The sequence below is a fragment of the Xyrauchen texanus genome, chromosome 37, assembly GCF_025860055.1.
Source record: "Xyrauchen texanus isolate HMW12.3.18 chromosome 37, RBS_HiC_50CHRs, whole genome shotgun sequence".
NCBI classification, from domain to species: Eukaryota; Metazoa; Chordata; class Actinopteri; order Cypriniformes; family Catostomidae; genus Xyrauchen; species Xyrauchen texanus.
Genome location: NC_068312.1, coordinates 23,187,383 through 23,202,977, shown reverse-complemented (window position 1 = coordinate 23,202,977; position 15,595 = coordinate 23,187,383). Strand labels below are relative to the sequence as shown.

Here is a 15,595-nt window from a genome sequence, read left to right as displayed (position 1 = left end):
TTAGCACTTATCAGTAGCCCCACAAAAGTCTGACTGTAACTACATACGTTTGTTTGGATATTTTATTTGAACAAGGATGATATGAGTTCAGCAGGACACAGGCCTAATGATGAAGTCACCTTTAGAATATCTGAAGGCAAACATGACAGGTAGAACAGGAGTGGGATAGAACAGTAGGACATTTTTGTCAATAATTTTTTCATTTGTCCATGGTAGTTCAGATTTTAACCCCTAACCATTCTAATTTGTATTTGCCTTCATGAAAGTTTCCATTTCTTAAATAAACATTCATGAATATTTGTTGCAATCATGAAATAAAGAAAGTCCTAAGGGTTTGGATCAAGATAAAGTTGAGTGAATGATGACAGAATAATATTATTCATAAAAATGACATTTTATATATTTGCCCTAATGAATTTAATATGCATACCAGTTACCAGTTAGTGTTACTGCAGTAAAACATTTTAGTTGGGATGATGATGTGTATTTAAGAAAATTTTTTAATGGATGTTGATGCATGGCACACTGTTGTCTTTTTACCTGGTCAGAGCTGTTTATAATGTCAGGTCTGTTCAACAGTTTAAGAAGCCTGTCTTCCTCCATATAGCCATTTCTGAGCATATTGGGGCCCTATGCGAAATCCTATTTGGAAGCCCATCTCCCCACCCCAGATCCAGATGCACCGAAGAAACCTTTGAGCGTGTATGTGCCTGTAACATAAAGCTACAACACTCACCTTGCAGTTACATTCTCCCTTCCCTCTTGGGCCACACTATTACTGTCTAATAAAGCCATTACAGCTGCCTGAGTCTTACTTTTAGATTTAAGTATGTTTAAAAATAACAACAAAAAATCAAAACAATAGAGAGAGAAAAACGACTTTATGTTTCGGGGTTAGTGATTCTAAGGCTTTGAACACGAGAAGAATACAAATAAATTTGCTTTGGCTGCAACCACCTAACAAAGTAGCTAGTAAGGGTGACAGAGTTACCCGCCACTGTCAATTTCTACCTGCATTTGGCGGTTGGCCGGACGTTAATGTCAAGCCCAATTCAGTGTAGGCCTAGTGAAGCATCTCCTCCATAAACATCCATAAAAAAAAAAAAAACAGGTCCAGTTTATCGCCCTTGGAATGTCTATGGGCCCACAGCATTATGCATTTTGTTGCTAATCTTAAAGACTCTCCTTGGTAGAAGTGCTTTGAAGGGACTTCTCTACTACGAACTACATTTCCCAGCAGACTTAGCTCCACGCTGCCGTAAACAACACGCCCAGTTGCAACGCTGGACGGTGACGTTAGCAGATCTGATGTTTAAGCTTTATGGCTGTTAGCTGGCCTAGGAGCGCCACACTCTTGAACAACAAAATACAAGGGGAACTTTGTGGAAATGTCGACATTAAGACATTAAAAGGAGAAACATCGGGTTTTATTCGGATTCACACTCACTGGCTTTAAAACCGCCACCTGAAGGCCTGTTTTGAAAGGAAATCCCCGGACTGAACTGCAACTCCAGGCCGGTCTGAGAGGACATGACACCGGAGCGCAAGCTGCTTATATCTCTCCTGTCTTTGCTTGTTTTACCCGTAAAACAAACGGCAAGTGCCTGAACCAAGCCCAATAGACTTTTATAAAGTATGACACTAGCAAACTAACATGGAATATGTGTAAAAACAGATCGAGGGGTTAAGGTATTTGGAGTGTTAGCATACGGTAGTTGGTGCTGATAAGCAGGTAGAAACTCACAAGTGATAAATTATGTCTTAAAACTATAAAAGGAGAAGTTGTCAGAGCAAATAATCATAGTGATATTTTGTCAGTTTCAGCAACAAAGCCATAATTTTGTTTTTTATTGAAAAATCAAACAAAATTGATAGTATTCTAAAGCATTTTGTATGTAAGACCAAATCATATGTATTATTTTTTTACTGCAACTGAAATATACAGTATTGATTTGTTTCTTGAGTGAGGGAAAGTCCTAGTTATTTCATCATAAGTGTTGCAATCACCTGTAAGATCGGCTTGAGGTAACATTGTGTCATTCCTCTCAACAATCTTCATCAAAGGCACTCTCCCATTTTTTTAAGTTGTGCAGCATGTTGTCGAAACACTTTTGATGAGGTCACTCCACTGTTGCTTGCTGATGTCTGGGTCTGATCTCATGGTTGTGTCCCCGCGGCCCTGTTGACGCTAACTACTGATTTCTTGGGGTTGTTACTTCCATAAGTTTTACGACTGAGGACTTGAATCCATCAGGATGAACCGTTACCTGCCTGTTGCACGGCAGCACTTCTTGAGTGCACTCGCAAGCACAAGTGTGGTGGTTAAGTCCATCTGTGCCATAGTGATTCTGTTGTACCTGCTCTCCTGGGCTGCTAACACCCCTTACCTGCTTGGTGTCACACCTGGTTTCCTTTTCCCACCAAACTTCTGGATTTGGACGCTTCTGTCCCATGCAGTGGTAGAGCAGCATCTTTTTGGCATGGCAGTGAACATTGGTACAGTCATGGTAGCCGGGCGACTATTGGAGCCACTATGGGGTGCGTTGGAGCTGCTAATCTTCTTCACGGTGGTAAATGTAGCAGCTGGTCTCCTCTCTGGACTCTCCTACCTTCTCACCTATGCGGCAACCTTTGACTTGGACTACCTGTTTGCTGTGAGGGTGTATGGTGCACCTGCTTTTCTCGGAGGTGTTCTTGTAGCACTGAAGCAGACTGCAGGTGATACCACAGTGCTTCGAGTGCCACAAGTACGCTTGAAAGCTGCACCAGCGCTAGCTCTACTAGCAATAGCCATCCTGCGGCTAGCGGGGCTGCTGGACACTTCAGCGCCACTAGCGGCATGTGGCTACGGAGCTCTTTCGGGGTGGGTTTACCTGCGCTTCTACCAGAGGCACTCAAGGGGGCGTGGCGACATGTCAGACCACTTTGCTTTTGCCTCCTTCTTCCCTGAGGCATTGCAACCAGCTGTTGGGTTTGCAGCGGGGCTGGTGCATACTGTATTGGTGAAGATAAAAGTTTGTCGTAAGATGGTGAAGCGCTATGATGTTGGGGCTCCTTCTTCGATTACAATTAGCCTGCCAGGCACAGACCCACAAGATGCAGAGAGGCGGAGGTGAGTGTTTTCATAAAGGATGAAAGTTTATAGAGTTAACAAAAACTTGAAGTAGATCAGTCTGGGTGCGCTCAGTTATAATATATCCATATTTATCCACATTTTGATTGGCTGTTGATTTACTTGTATTTTCCTACAGGCAACTGGCATTGAAAGCTCTTAATGAGCGTCTGAAACGTGTGGAAGACCAGTCGGCTTGGCCAAGCATGGAAGATGAGGAGGATGATGAAGATGAAGAGGTTCGGACAGACACTCCTCTCCTTTCATCCCGTGAGACTTTTCCACCAGCATCCACTTCTCAAAATCCCACGGGACAACAGGAGTCCAGCATCATAAGCTTTGAAGATGCACCGACCCATTCCTAACCCACACACACTGTAAACCTATTGTCTTGCAGTTAAATTTATCTTTACAATCACAAATGCTACTGGAGCTGTGACACACACACACACACACACACATTATCCAGGTAATGTTTTACACACCTAAACAAGAGCTGCCACTAAAGGAATACATTATCTAAAAGGAAAATGAAATAAATAACATTTTACACAGTTTTTCAGCTGTTCAAAAAATAACCCTTTGAATAGCCTGAAACATAATATCTGCAGCGCTCCAGTTGCTTTGTAAAAACAAAAATATCTTCTCTCTTATGGCCTCTTGTGTAAGGTTTCTGGGATGTATCTTTTCTAAATAAATGCTCAAATGGTTGTTGGGATTATTTTTTATTTTATTTGAAACTGACTCTGTTGCCGCCTCTATGTTTTGTTTGGTTAAGACCTTGCATCCGGATAAGGTAAAAATCCTGGTGTTGACTGAGCAGAAGATAGGATAAACAACAGGTTTTTTTTGCTGTTTACTGATATAACTGCATCAAAAGAACACATGGAAATTCAAGGGCTGGATTTCCAAAGGCGAAGAATGTTTATACAAATTGTGGGACTTTTCAAAGTACACTTGATCAAAGGTTGTGTTCTAATTGACCAGGGTATGACCCTGCAATTCCTGTTTTCTGTCAAAAAGTGGATGCAGAGAGGGGAGAGTCGAATAGTCATTTCAAAAATATTTTTGTTCAGAAGTTTGAAATGATAATAGCAATACAGAATCTGATTTGGTTCCCTGTTGTACCCTTTTTCTCTGTACTTAATCTGTCTATAATTGTTGGATTTGATAAGAGTGTTGCACTCTAAATTCTAAGCTTACATAATGGACCTGTTTTTATAAAACACAGATTGTCTACACAGTGTGATTTGAGTTTCATTTAATGCAGATTATGACTTAAGACCAGCAATTTCTCTGGTTGCCTTTTGTTTTTTGAGTACAGTTGCTCGATTTTTCACAAAAACTAATTCTTTGGGGTTTTTACAAGCATTTGTTATACTTTTGTTTTGGTTCCTAGGTGTCAGCCTTGATGTTTCTCTCTCCCTCTCGTTTTTTGATCAATGTTAAACTCGGTTCCTGGAGGGCCACAGCCCTGCAGAGTTTGGCTCCAGCCTTGTACTAACATGTCTCCTTGTAACATTTAGGCACTCCTGAAGACCTTAATTAGCTGCTTCAGGTGTGTTTAATTGGGGTTATAGCTAAACTCTGCTGGACTGCGGCCCTCCAGGAACTGAGTTTGACACTTGTGGACTAAATGAAGAACACACCTGTCCCAGAGCACCTTGGTTTTAAGCAAATTATCAGTGTTTTATTCATGTTAATCATTATTAATTAGCATGTCTTTTTATTTTATTTTTTTTAGCAAGAAGGGAGTACAAGGATTATCCATGGGGTTATATGCAACCTTGTAGTGAATTAAGCAATATCATTAATGCTCTGCTCTGTCCTTCCTGCAGTTTAGTGTCAGCTGCTCTCGCCCTCTCTGACACACACACAGCTCTATACTTTATATAAATATATATGGTATACAAAAAGTTGCAAGGCTAAAAAAAAAACACATCCAAAAACTGCAAATTTTTTTAAATTAAGTTCTGCTTCAATATTAAAATTCTCTCAATTTACCCAGCCTCATGCCATCCCAGATGTGTATGACTTTCTTCTGCAGAACACAAATTTTGATTTTCTTTTAAGAATATTAAGAATGTAGATATCCATACAATGCGAGTGAATGGGTGCCAAACTTTTGATGCTCCAAAAAGCACATAATGACATAAAGTAGTCTATACTCCAGTGTTTTAATCCATATCTTCAGAAGTGATATGATGGGTGTGGGTGAGAAACAGATAGATATTTAAGATAGATAGGTCTTTTTTGCTTAAAATTCTTCTCCCTGCCCAGTAGGGGGCAGTATGCATGAAGAATGTGAATTATCAAAAACACAAGAAGAAGAATGTGAAAGTGTTCTGTTGGCAGTCACTTATTTCCAGGGGTTTCAGTACAGCGTAAAAATGTGACGTGGTAGTGTAGGCGTTCTCCTAATTCAAAATTTGCATAGGTCACCGATCATGCGCACTAAAAGTGAATGATGATGATAACCCACATCGCTAACGGTTGAATTATTTTCCTTTTTTGCCGCTAATAGAAACTGATGTTGAAATTTAATATGTCAGTTTGGCAAAGTAGATTAATCCAAAATCACACCCTAAATTATGTAAATATTAATGTACCAATAGTATCAATGTAAACAATCTGAAGCCCGCGATGAAAATATGAAACGCCCGCGGAAAGAAGGCACTATAATGCGCATGTGCGCTGACCTGAAATTTGTTTTATGTCATGGCCACGCCCCTTGTGCGTCGCTGTACTGAAACCCCTGTACTTTAGTGAATGCCGTGTTCTGTTTCTCACCCACACCTACCATATGACTTCTGAAGATATTGATTTAACCACTGGAGTCTTATGGATTACTTTTATGCTGAACTATGTGATTTTTGGAGCACCCGTTAACTTGCATTGTATGGCCAATAGAGCTGAGAATTTCTTCTAAAACTCTTAATTTGTGTTCTGCAGAAAAAAGCTAATCATACACATCTGGGATGGCATAAGGGTGAGTAAATAATGAGAGAATTTTCATTTTGGGGTGAGCTATTTCTTTAATTACAACACATTTATGGTTCCCATGGTAATGGAAAACCTTAAACAATATAAGGATTAAAATAGCTATATGTTTTTTTCAGACATGAAATTCATGGAAATTAATACAGTCTTTAAAAAAGTAATAGAAATTTATTTTCTGAACATAAATATTTGTAGTGTTACACAGCTCTATTTTCATCAACTAGAAAATGCTCTTTGTGAGTCTAATAATTAAAAAAATGTTTATCCATTAATTACAAACAACTGGAAAAGTTATATAAATACATTAATCAAAAGGTGTGGGATCCTTGATTTAGGGTTTCTTTTCTTCAGAATTGTATTGAACAAAGACTGAGGCTCTACATGTTGTTTAAGTTGTGTTCTTCTGTACTTTAGAGCTTTACTGTGTTACTTTAGAAATGGAGGCCTGGATAACAGAACAAACCACAATTTAATCCTTATATCCTTACTACAAATAAAGAGAAAAACATCAACCAGCCTGAAAAATTAAACTGAAGTCTGATACTTAATTTAACAATCAGTGTGCCCTTTGTGTCTGGATGAGTCCGTTTTTCTATTGAACAGTCTGTACCTAAATTTAATTAGTCAAATTAACTCAAATTGAAAAAACAACAACAACAACTCACCGGTTGTAACAGGTGCAGTGGCGTCTAGGGTCATTATTTAGAGTGGGGCTTAAACAATCACTTAACAATTATTTGACCGATCTTTAAACATTGACGAATAATTCCAAATTCTGTCTGTCATTTTGACAGATAAAAAAGAAACAAGAAAAACAATTTAACATAGTGCATCAGTTTTGACTTCACTCTTTGTCCCTCACATTCCCACTACTTATGTGCCCTGTTTATTCCCTGGTATTAATATGCATATTAGATGTGTATAAATTTAAACCTGATAATATGTGTCTTTTTTTGTGTTTGGAATTTGAGTAGAGGGTATCTGATTTCATGACTGCATACATCATTACTTCAGTATGTTAATGTATGATAATAAAGCGTAAACTGCATAGTAAAAAAAAAGAAAACAAAAGCAGTGCATTATTTCAGCCAATTATGCGTGCATTTAATAAGCACAAACATCATGTTTAGAGCAGAATTATCTTTTATTTTAGTGGAGTAACTATGTTAATTAAGCTTCACAGATGTGCTTCTCATGTTACACTTTATGTTCACATCAGGGACTATGAAGAACTGTGAACTTGTGCATGTGTGTATACACTTTATAAAAACATCGTTTTAGCACAGCAGTTGATTGACAGGTACAAGTTTCACATAAGAACTCATTGGTTTCACCGAAGTCAAACAAGGGGAGTAAAAAAAAAATCATAAAGCCTATCTACTGTAATCTATGTGCCATTAAAATAGATACGACGCCCCTCAATGCCCTAGTACTTATAAATTGAAAACAAGTATGACTGATTGTGACGAGGCGGAGGGCGTGGTCGGGCCGTGAGGGTGCACGACCGGCGCTGAATCAGCTGATCAGCGGGAGAGTGAGATAAAGGAGACACCGGTTCTCGAGAGCGAAAGATGCATGCGGCCGAGTTGTGTGTGTCTGTTTGTCTTATATTTTATGTTGTTTTAAATTGAATTTTACCATTAAACATTTTCGTTGACTGTTCAGCTGGTTCCCACCTCCTCCTTGCCCATCCTGGAGGGAGGAGGGATGCGCTGTTGCTGAATCCTTGCCACTGCTGTCCACCAGAGGAGCAGCCGCGGCCATCTGCCTGGGGATGGAGGGGTCGCTGCTGGCCGCTGAGAGCCGTAGGAACCACTGCCATCCGCCAAGAAGTAGAGGAGCGGTTCCGTCCGCCGAGAGCCAGAGGAACCGCTGCCATCTGCCAAGAGGAGGAGGAGCGGTTCTGTCTGCCAGGGGTCGGAGGGCTCGCTGCTGTTAAAAATAGATCATGCACATCCACGTCAAAAAGCTCAAGTGACCATGAAAGTAAATCACAAATAGGCAAAGGGTGTGTACATTATATCACTAACTCAAATGAACAGCATAACAAAACTAATCAAATGACTCTCAATATCTATCAGTCATTGTAATCTAATACAAACCAATGCATCAACACCTCAATGCAATGGCATATAATTCAATGAAATGATGAACGGTGCTTAACTAATCCAAGCAACAGCACATTTGTGTTAAAAAATTGTGTTTTAAAACTTACCAGTGACGTTCACTCCATAGCCACTCTGCATGACATATGATTAAAGCTTTTGATTGGCTCAGGGGCAAAGACAAACTAACCCCTCAGGCCATCGTTGAAAGCTTGTTGCACATGTTGTTCTCCAGATCTCTGTTGATTAACATTAAGGATGAAGGGCTAGCCCCACGCATAGCAAATAAGAACGATTAAATGGCTTTTACGCAACATACCTTAATAATAGAATATCTCAAAAGAATAGGCCAAGTACTTTTTTTTTCTTGTATATTGGACATAAATTTGTTGAAGTTGCGGAAAATGTTGCACAACAGCAAAGTGGGGTTTAGCCCCACTTACCCCTAATGTAAGGACCCGGCTGATTTGGGTTTATTTGAAGACTACTGGAAGTGTAATATTATGGAGTTATATATGTGCCACAATTCTGCACGCACAAAATTATATTTTGAGTGCACTAAAAAAGTTCTGCACAAGCAAGATGATATTTTGAGTGCACAAAAAGTTTTTTTTTAGCAAGCGCTTGAACTCAGTTGTGTTAAGCAATTTCTTCCAAAGATAAATTCATATTGAGCAAATGAAACTCTTTTTTGCGTTTGAATAAAGTTTATTTGAATGTGAATTAGATCAGAATTCTTAAACGTTGCTTTCTCATCTTACCCACTCTGTGTGCAAAATAAATTTTTGCGTACTCAAAATATCATCTTGCGCACGCAGAAAATTTTTTGTACGCTCAAAATATTATTTTGTTCGCGCAGAATTGTGGCACAAGTAGAACTCCATATTATTTTTGGTGAACTGTCGCCGCCGATAGATGGAGCAACAAACACGCGCCATCATCGTCGTTTCAAACAAGCTCATCCAATTTAGAAAAGTAATCTACTAAACTAGACAAGACTTTTAAACAACATTTGTTTCGCATTACATTCTACAAGATACATTTTGATTAATTAGATATTCCTTTTTTTAAGTGTAGGCTTAAATGCCTAGGGTTTTAGGCTGAGAAAGTAAACAATGGTTAGATGCTTGTGTTGCTTCACTAATGGCTCATACCCAATTAGTTTTTATCTTTTAACTTTATATATGTCACAAAACTGCCTTATAATAGTTGTTAGGGTGGTCAGTCTTTCATAATGACTCATTCATCCACCGACAAATACTCTACTCAGTCAGCGAGCTCGCGCAGGCGTGGCTCAAACTCGTGCCCGCCAACCCTTCCCCCTCCTTAATGCTCGCGCACTGCGCGCACTCGACAACGGGTTATTGTATCGGACAGAAGAGGCGACAGAGCACACCGTTGGAAATAAAAACAACGGCTAGCCATCTAAACTGCAGGTAAAACCACTTTATCTTTGCGTCTCGGTGCTTTTAGATGTACCATAAACTTTATGACCTCAATTCACCGCGGAATGGTTGTTTTTAAACTACTTTTTTATGTAGTGGAAATGTTAGCGTTCAACGATTGACCATCCGCTGCTTCCGCAAGTAGCCGCCGGCCGGGAGAGTGGCTCACCCTGTGCCTTCAGATTATTTCAACAGTTTAAAGATGTATCCACCCATTCGAAGGTGGAAAATGGCACTGAATATGCGTGGGGAATGCGGTAAACTTCACGCGCAAGTGATTGGTCGTTAATTTAATCGGTATTGTCGGTAACAGTCATGTATGTTTGGCTTTGTGTTGATTTAAAGCCGAGAGCTAAAGCACGACCCAGACACTCGCATAATCTGAGATTGAGACACAGCTGTTCAGATTAAAGATTTGGTTTACCTTTATATATATTTATGATATTCTTTTGTGATTTAAAATATTTCTTAAAGATTACTTGATTAGAAAAAGCATGGTTGTAAGATTCCAAAATTGTGATTTTATGCATGTTTTCAGAATAATTTGTGATTTAATACACTACATATGATCATTTGTGATTTTTATTTAGTTTTTTGTTCTTATTTTATTTGTTAATACCCATAATGTGCATTCTCGAAAAGTGTTGTGTGTTTGGTAATGTAGTTTATTAGGTAATAATGTTTAACATGCAGATGGGTTAATGTGATCTATTTTATTTTAAATTTGATCAGTGAAAACAGGACACAACCGAATCGGTTAGCAGGTAGAATGACCTACTGTTTCCCATGGGTCCCAGGGACCATTAGAAGTAATTGTTGGGTGTAAGGTTCCTTTGAATATGGGTCTATAATCCCATACAGTGTTTTGATACTTTCGTTGAGCCAACAAGTGCCTGCCATCCAGACTAATCTGTATCATAATTTAATAACTGTAATGTTGCCAGGCAGAATGAAGTTACCAGGAGATGTGCTATACTTTCTGCCTCAAAAGTAATCAGATATTTGAAGTCTGCAGAGTTTTTCTCAGGACCGTCAACCTGATTTTTGCAACAGGTTCTGCTTCTAAGGCCCCTTAGAATCATGCAAATAACCTCAGGTCAAGAGCAGGAGCTCTGCACTTGTTAGAGGTACATGCCCTCAGCATCTCATATTAACACACCGTGTCCCCTTTAAATAGTTAAGGGTGTGAATCTCCCACATGCATGTATATTTTAATATGGTGAATCATATGGAGGCTAGAATCAATAGCTGTTCTTTTCTAGGGAGGTTTTGCCTTTTCTGATGATTTTTCGTTTTGCTGCTCCGTTTGAGTGTCAGTGTTTGATCTACTGTCCGTCTGAACTGATCTCATTGCCACAGGCCTGTTCATCAATAATGTGAGGTCTGATCTGTAGCTTCCAGCCTAATCTAAGCCACTGGGGTGCTGCTTACACTTCAAAGACATCTGGTCCAGTTAACAGACACATCTATTAGATGTACCTCGATTTCAACTGCTGTTCTGGATCAGGAAAAATAAGTGGCTCATTTTATTGACTTGATTGGATGGGTAGGTTCTGGTGTGGCCATATTGAACCAACTTTTCTTGTAGTCACCCATGGCTATGAGGTGTAAACTAAAGAACTGTAAGGTCTCTGAACTCTGTTTGGGTGCATGTTTGAGGATAATTTGAATTGTAGTGGACTGACAAGAAGGGGTCAATCGCTCTAAATATAATTGTATAACCGAGTCACTGTTCATATTATAGATTACCATTCAGGAATTGATATTGCCAAATGGAACATATTCCATCGCTGTATGTGGGTTGTAGCCATAGCGACTATCCCAGTTGCTGATGGTGACATGGATGGGAGTGTGATTCTGCAATGTTTAACCATGCGCTTGTGTATCTTTTGTAGACATGGCAGCAATCCGCAAGAAGCTGGTGATTGTTGGAGATGGTGCGTGTGGAAAAACTTGTTTGCTTATCGTATTCAGTAAAGACCAGTTCCCAGAAGTCTACGTACCCACTGTGTTTGAGAACTATGTTGCAGACATCGAGGTTGACAGCAAACAGGTAAGTACAACACCAAAGACACACTCGGAAACCAAGGGATACATCTAGTCAACACTACAACACACAGGCTAGTTGAAAACATAGCTGATAAAATCCAGTCCTCTTTTGTTATTATGCATCATTCAAAGACAGACACATTTGCAGATGACATCACTCACCGAATTGAGTTTAAGCTGATTTAAAAAAAAAAAATGATGGATGGATTGTTAAATTAAGAGTTTTAAATGTATGATGAAAGTTTGGGGCACTTAAGGGCAAAGTATATGCAGCAGAAGCACTGTGTGGTTATATGAACCCCAAAACTCAATTTAATTGGCTAATTATTTCTCCTGTCAGCAGGAGGGCTTGGATATGGCTTTAATGTGAATACATTGACCTGATTTACTTTCCTTATTTAGCTGAACATCATGATTGCCTGTCTGTCCTTCCTTCACCTTTATAGGTACAAAACCAGGTCACAGGTTTTTAGCTAGTCCATTTTAATGGAGGGATTTATTGAACAACAGTAGAATTTGTGAGCTCAGTGTGTCTTTGTTTGTGTGATAGGTGGAACTCGCATTGTGGGATACTGCAGGACAGGAGGACTATGATAGGCTCCGCCCCCTTTCGTACCCAGACACTGACGTCATTCTAATGTGCTTCTCTATTGACAGTCCTGACAGTTTAGGTAAGAATAAATGTGTCTTTTTGTCCTTGTCTCCGTTTGTTTTCTTGTATGATTCAACTTCTACAGCATACTCTCGTTTTGCAATTTTCTAAAGAAGCTGTCCTCCAGTCAGTGTTTAATACTGTTTAAGCTCGAGAACTCCCTGATCTTTGATCTCTGACCTTTTGTATAGAGAATATTCCAGAGAAGTGGACACCTGAGGTTAAACACTTTTGTCCCAATGTTCCCATCATCCTTGTGGGTAACAAAAAGGACCTGCGGAATGATGAACACACACGCAGAGAGCTGACCAAGATGAAGCAGGTACACGTACATACATACACCGTGTAGGATGAAAGTCTGCATGTTTACGGACACTCTCCAACTGGATGTTTTAGTCAAAGCCCCCCATTTCTGAAGCCTAATTAAGAAATCAAAGCTTTTTGTTTTAGCATAAATTTGTGCGCATTCATTAGGAAAGTAATTGGGAAACCGATGTAAAGTAAAACATCTACAATATTTTATAAAAGATTTACTATTAGCATAGGCAAAATCATTGCACATATATATATAGTGTGCTGATGCATTCTTAATCCTATAGGTTTTCACCCACTTTTTTTGTATTCCCCCTGCACTGACGCACAACGTCATGATATATACTAACAGAAAGGAATGCTGCAGTGCTAATATTGTCCTGTCCACTCATATTTTTCTTTTATCTCTGACTGTCCAATAGGAGCCAGTTAAGGCAGAGGAAGGGAGAGATATGGCCAATCGGATTGGAGCATTTGGCTATATGGAGTGCTCAGCCAAAACAAAAGATGGAGTTCGGGAGGTGTTTGAAATGGCCACTAGAGCGGCGCTGCAGGCTCGCAGGGGAAAGAAGAGCAACAAATGTCTTCTGCTGTGAATACTTGGCACTGGACTCTATGCCTGTTCTGGGGCTCAAATAGAGTGTGTGAGGGGCACACTCCTATTTACAGTCTCACATCCGCCAAATGCTTTGGAAAGAGATCCCTGGAAAAAAAAAAGCTTTGTTTTGTCAGTTTCCCTCTTGGTCTTATGTTTTTAGTCATGGAGATGTTTATCAGTATTTAAGAGAACTTTGAGAAATGAGACTTTTTTTTATGCTTTACCTGAATTTGTGGTATCCATTCAAGCTTTCCCATCTGCCAAATGCTGTCACGTGACCCTCTGGACTGATTGGAACGATGTGATCCTGTGAGATCCCAATCAATAAATCTCAGCCATTGCTCATATTCTGGGCTTTTTTCTGCAACATGAAATAGGGCTGAACTTGATATGTTTCTGTATGTATGAATCATTATAAGATTTTGTTTTTTAGATTGGGGCAAGATTGGGATTTTTGAACAAAGTACAAATGGCTGTTTTAAAGCAAAAAAGAGCATGGGGTGGGGGGTTGATATGTATACATACCTGTACATATGAATGTGTGTATTTATATGTACACACAATCAGGACTGGAAACGTATTTGTAAACTAGACTTGGTAATCTTGTGTAATTAAAATATGTTCTATAAGAAACAATCCCTGTGTTTGTATGTCTTTGGAGAAAATTATTTTATACAGTTCATAATTATCTAGAGCTTCAGAAACCAGTGACATTTTATTGATGCAAATGGAATATGCAGTTTTGCTTAACTTGGTCTCATGTTTCCCCTGCATATTTTTGTTCTTAAACCCATAGTTCTAAATCTATAATGCTCATTTTGAACAGCATACCATGCTACTTGTACTATTTTTGCATATCACAGTATGTGAAAATTCTATATGCAGGGAATACCCTGATACAATACATCTTTGTGTGAGTAGGTGGTGACAAATGAGTATCTTTGAGTGAGTCATTAAATCATTGACTCCAACTGATTTGTTAAAAACACTGAATCGTTCCCCACCGAAACAATGGCAGTAAATGAGAAAAAATAGTTTACTTAAAGGATTAGTTCACCCCAAAATGGAAATTCTCTGATCATTTGCCCACCCTCATGCCATCTCAGATGTGTTTGACTTTCTTTCTTCAGCAGAACACTAAGATGTTTAGAAAAATATCTCTGCACTATAGGTCCATACAATGCAACTGAATGGTGGTCAGACAATTGTAGCTCTAAAAATCACATAAAGGAAACATAAAAGTAATCCATAAGACTCCAGTGTTTTTAATCCATATCTTCAGAAGCAAAATAATAGTTGCGGGTGAGAAACCGAACAATATTTAAAACTTTTTTAACTCGATCTACTTTCACTTTTACATCTGAAAGTCACATGTGGTGCCTGTTCTGTTTAGTTTCAATTTCACATGCAAATTTTTCAAATTTCATATACGCAACTGCAACTTTTCCATGGTATCTAACGGGAAAATTTGCCTTTCGGGGGCAAGAAGAACTAATTTGGGTGTAAGGTGTTGGGACAATTACTGTTGACATGTTTCAGTGACGTCACTTTTCACATAGCCGCCATATTTGTGCCCATCAGAGGAAGGAAACAATGGCAATTAATGGAAAAACACTAAAAATAACGATATCATGAAAAACATAAAAATCCTTGCCATGTCCAAGTTCATACAGGTCTGAAGATATTGCCAAATGTATTCATCCACATGTATTCGTTCTGATTTAGTCACAATATTTAAAAAAACGTCTGTGATGATTCCTACTGTATGAATGTCAGTGCTTTTTTTAACTCCTTGAGAAGGTTTTTGTTGCATCTCACCAAGGCAGCGTGGTCATACAGTGACAACACGGGAGGCATGTTTATACCGGAAAGAACTAAGTGAAAAAGTTTAATAGAGTTGGAAAGCTTGAGCTGGCTCTTTCATTCAATGTCAATGAACAGTATGTTTTGTTTTAAGACTGTTTCTCCTCTCTTACAGAAAGGTGACTAAGCCTCTGAACTCATTCTAATGTTGAGAGAGGTTGTCTTTAATAAACCTTGTTGTAAAAATTTATTTTTTTAGTGGCCACCCACCAGTTATTCTGGGATTCGGACTTGCCAGGTTATTTTCTCTTACTCATCTTTACAATGACATTGTAGTGGATAATTCTCGGATATTATGCAATGAACTCATGAACACAAGCCGCTTTCATGTGACTGAAGAAAAAAAAGAAAAAACACGACTTGTTGAGAAAGGAAGGAAATTGTCGTGCTGCCCCCACCCCCAGCGGGCAACACCCAGACCCGGACTGACTGAAAAGCCGAACGCCTTGCCACTTTCTG

The 15,595-nt window shown here is 39.1% G+C and overlaps 2 protein-coding genes across 2 annotated transcripts; both read left to right on the top strand.

Moving 5' to 3' along the window:
- Positions 1-1,268: 1,268 nt before the first annotated feature.
- Positions 1,269-7,094, top strand: LOC127630787 (transmembrane protein 115-like). Its single transcript, XM_052108565.1, has 2 exons — positions 1,269-3,112; positions 3,252-7,094. The coding sequence occupies exons 1-2, from the start codon at positions 2,256-2,258 to the stop codon at positions 3,475-3,477; spliced, it is 1,083 nt and encodes a 360-aa protein (XP_051964525.1). The 5' UTR covers positions 1,269-2,255; the 3' UTR covers positions 3,478-7,094.
- A 2,466-nt stretch (positions 7,095-9,560) lies between these two features.
- Positions 9,561-13,903, top strand: LOC127630791 (rho-related GTP-binding protein RhoA-B). The gene is made up of 5 exons (XM_052108575.1): positions 9,561-9,653; positions 11,558-11,715; positions 12,262-12,382; positions 12,555-12,685; positions 13,098-13,903. Exons 2-5 carry the CDS (start codon positions 11,560-11,562, stop codon positions 13,269-13,271), a joined length of 582 nt encoding a protein of 193 aa, XP_051964535.1. The 5' UTR covers positions 9,561-9,653; positions 11,558-11,559; the 3' UTR covers positions 13,272-13,903.
- Positions 13,904-15,595: the final 1,692 nt, after the last annotated feature.

Coding starts and splice junctions, on each gene's coding strand:
- LOC127630787 (XM_052108565.1), top strand. CDS start 2,256: ATGAACCGTTACCTGCCTGTTGCACGGCAGCACTTCTTGAGTGCACTC. Junction 3,113..3,251: donor CAAGATGCAGAGAGGCGGAG/GTGAGTGTTTTC, acceptor ATTTTCCTACAG/GCAACTGGCATTGAAAGCTC.
- LOC127630791 (XM_052108575.1), top strand. CDS start 11,560: ATGGCAGCAATCCGCAAGAAGCTGGTGATTGTTGGAGATGGTGCGTGT. Junction 12,383..12,554: donor TGACAGTCCTGACAGTTTAG/GTAAGAATAAAT, acceptor CCTTTTGTATAG/AGAATATTCCAGAGAAGTGG. Junction 12,686..13,097: donor AGCTGACCAAGATGAAGCAG/GTACACGTACAT, acceptor ACTGTCCAATAG/GAGCCAGTTAAGGCAGAGGA.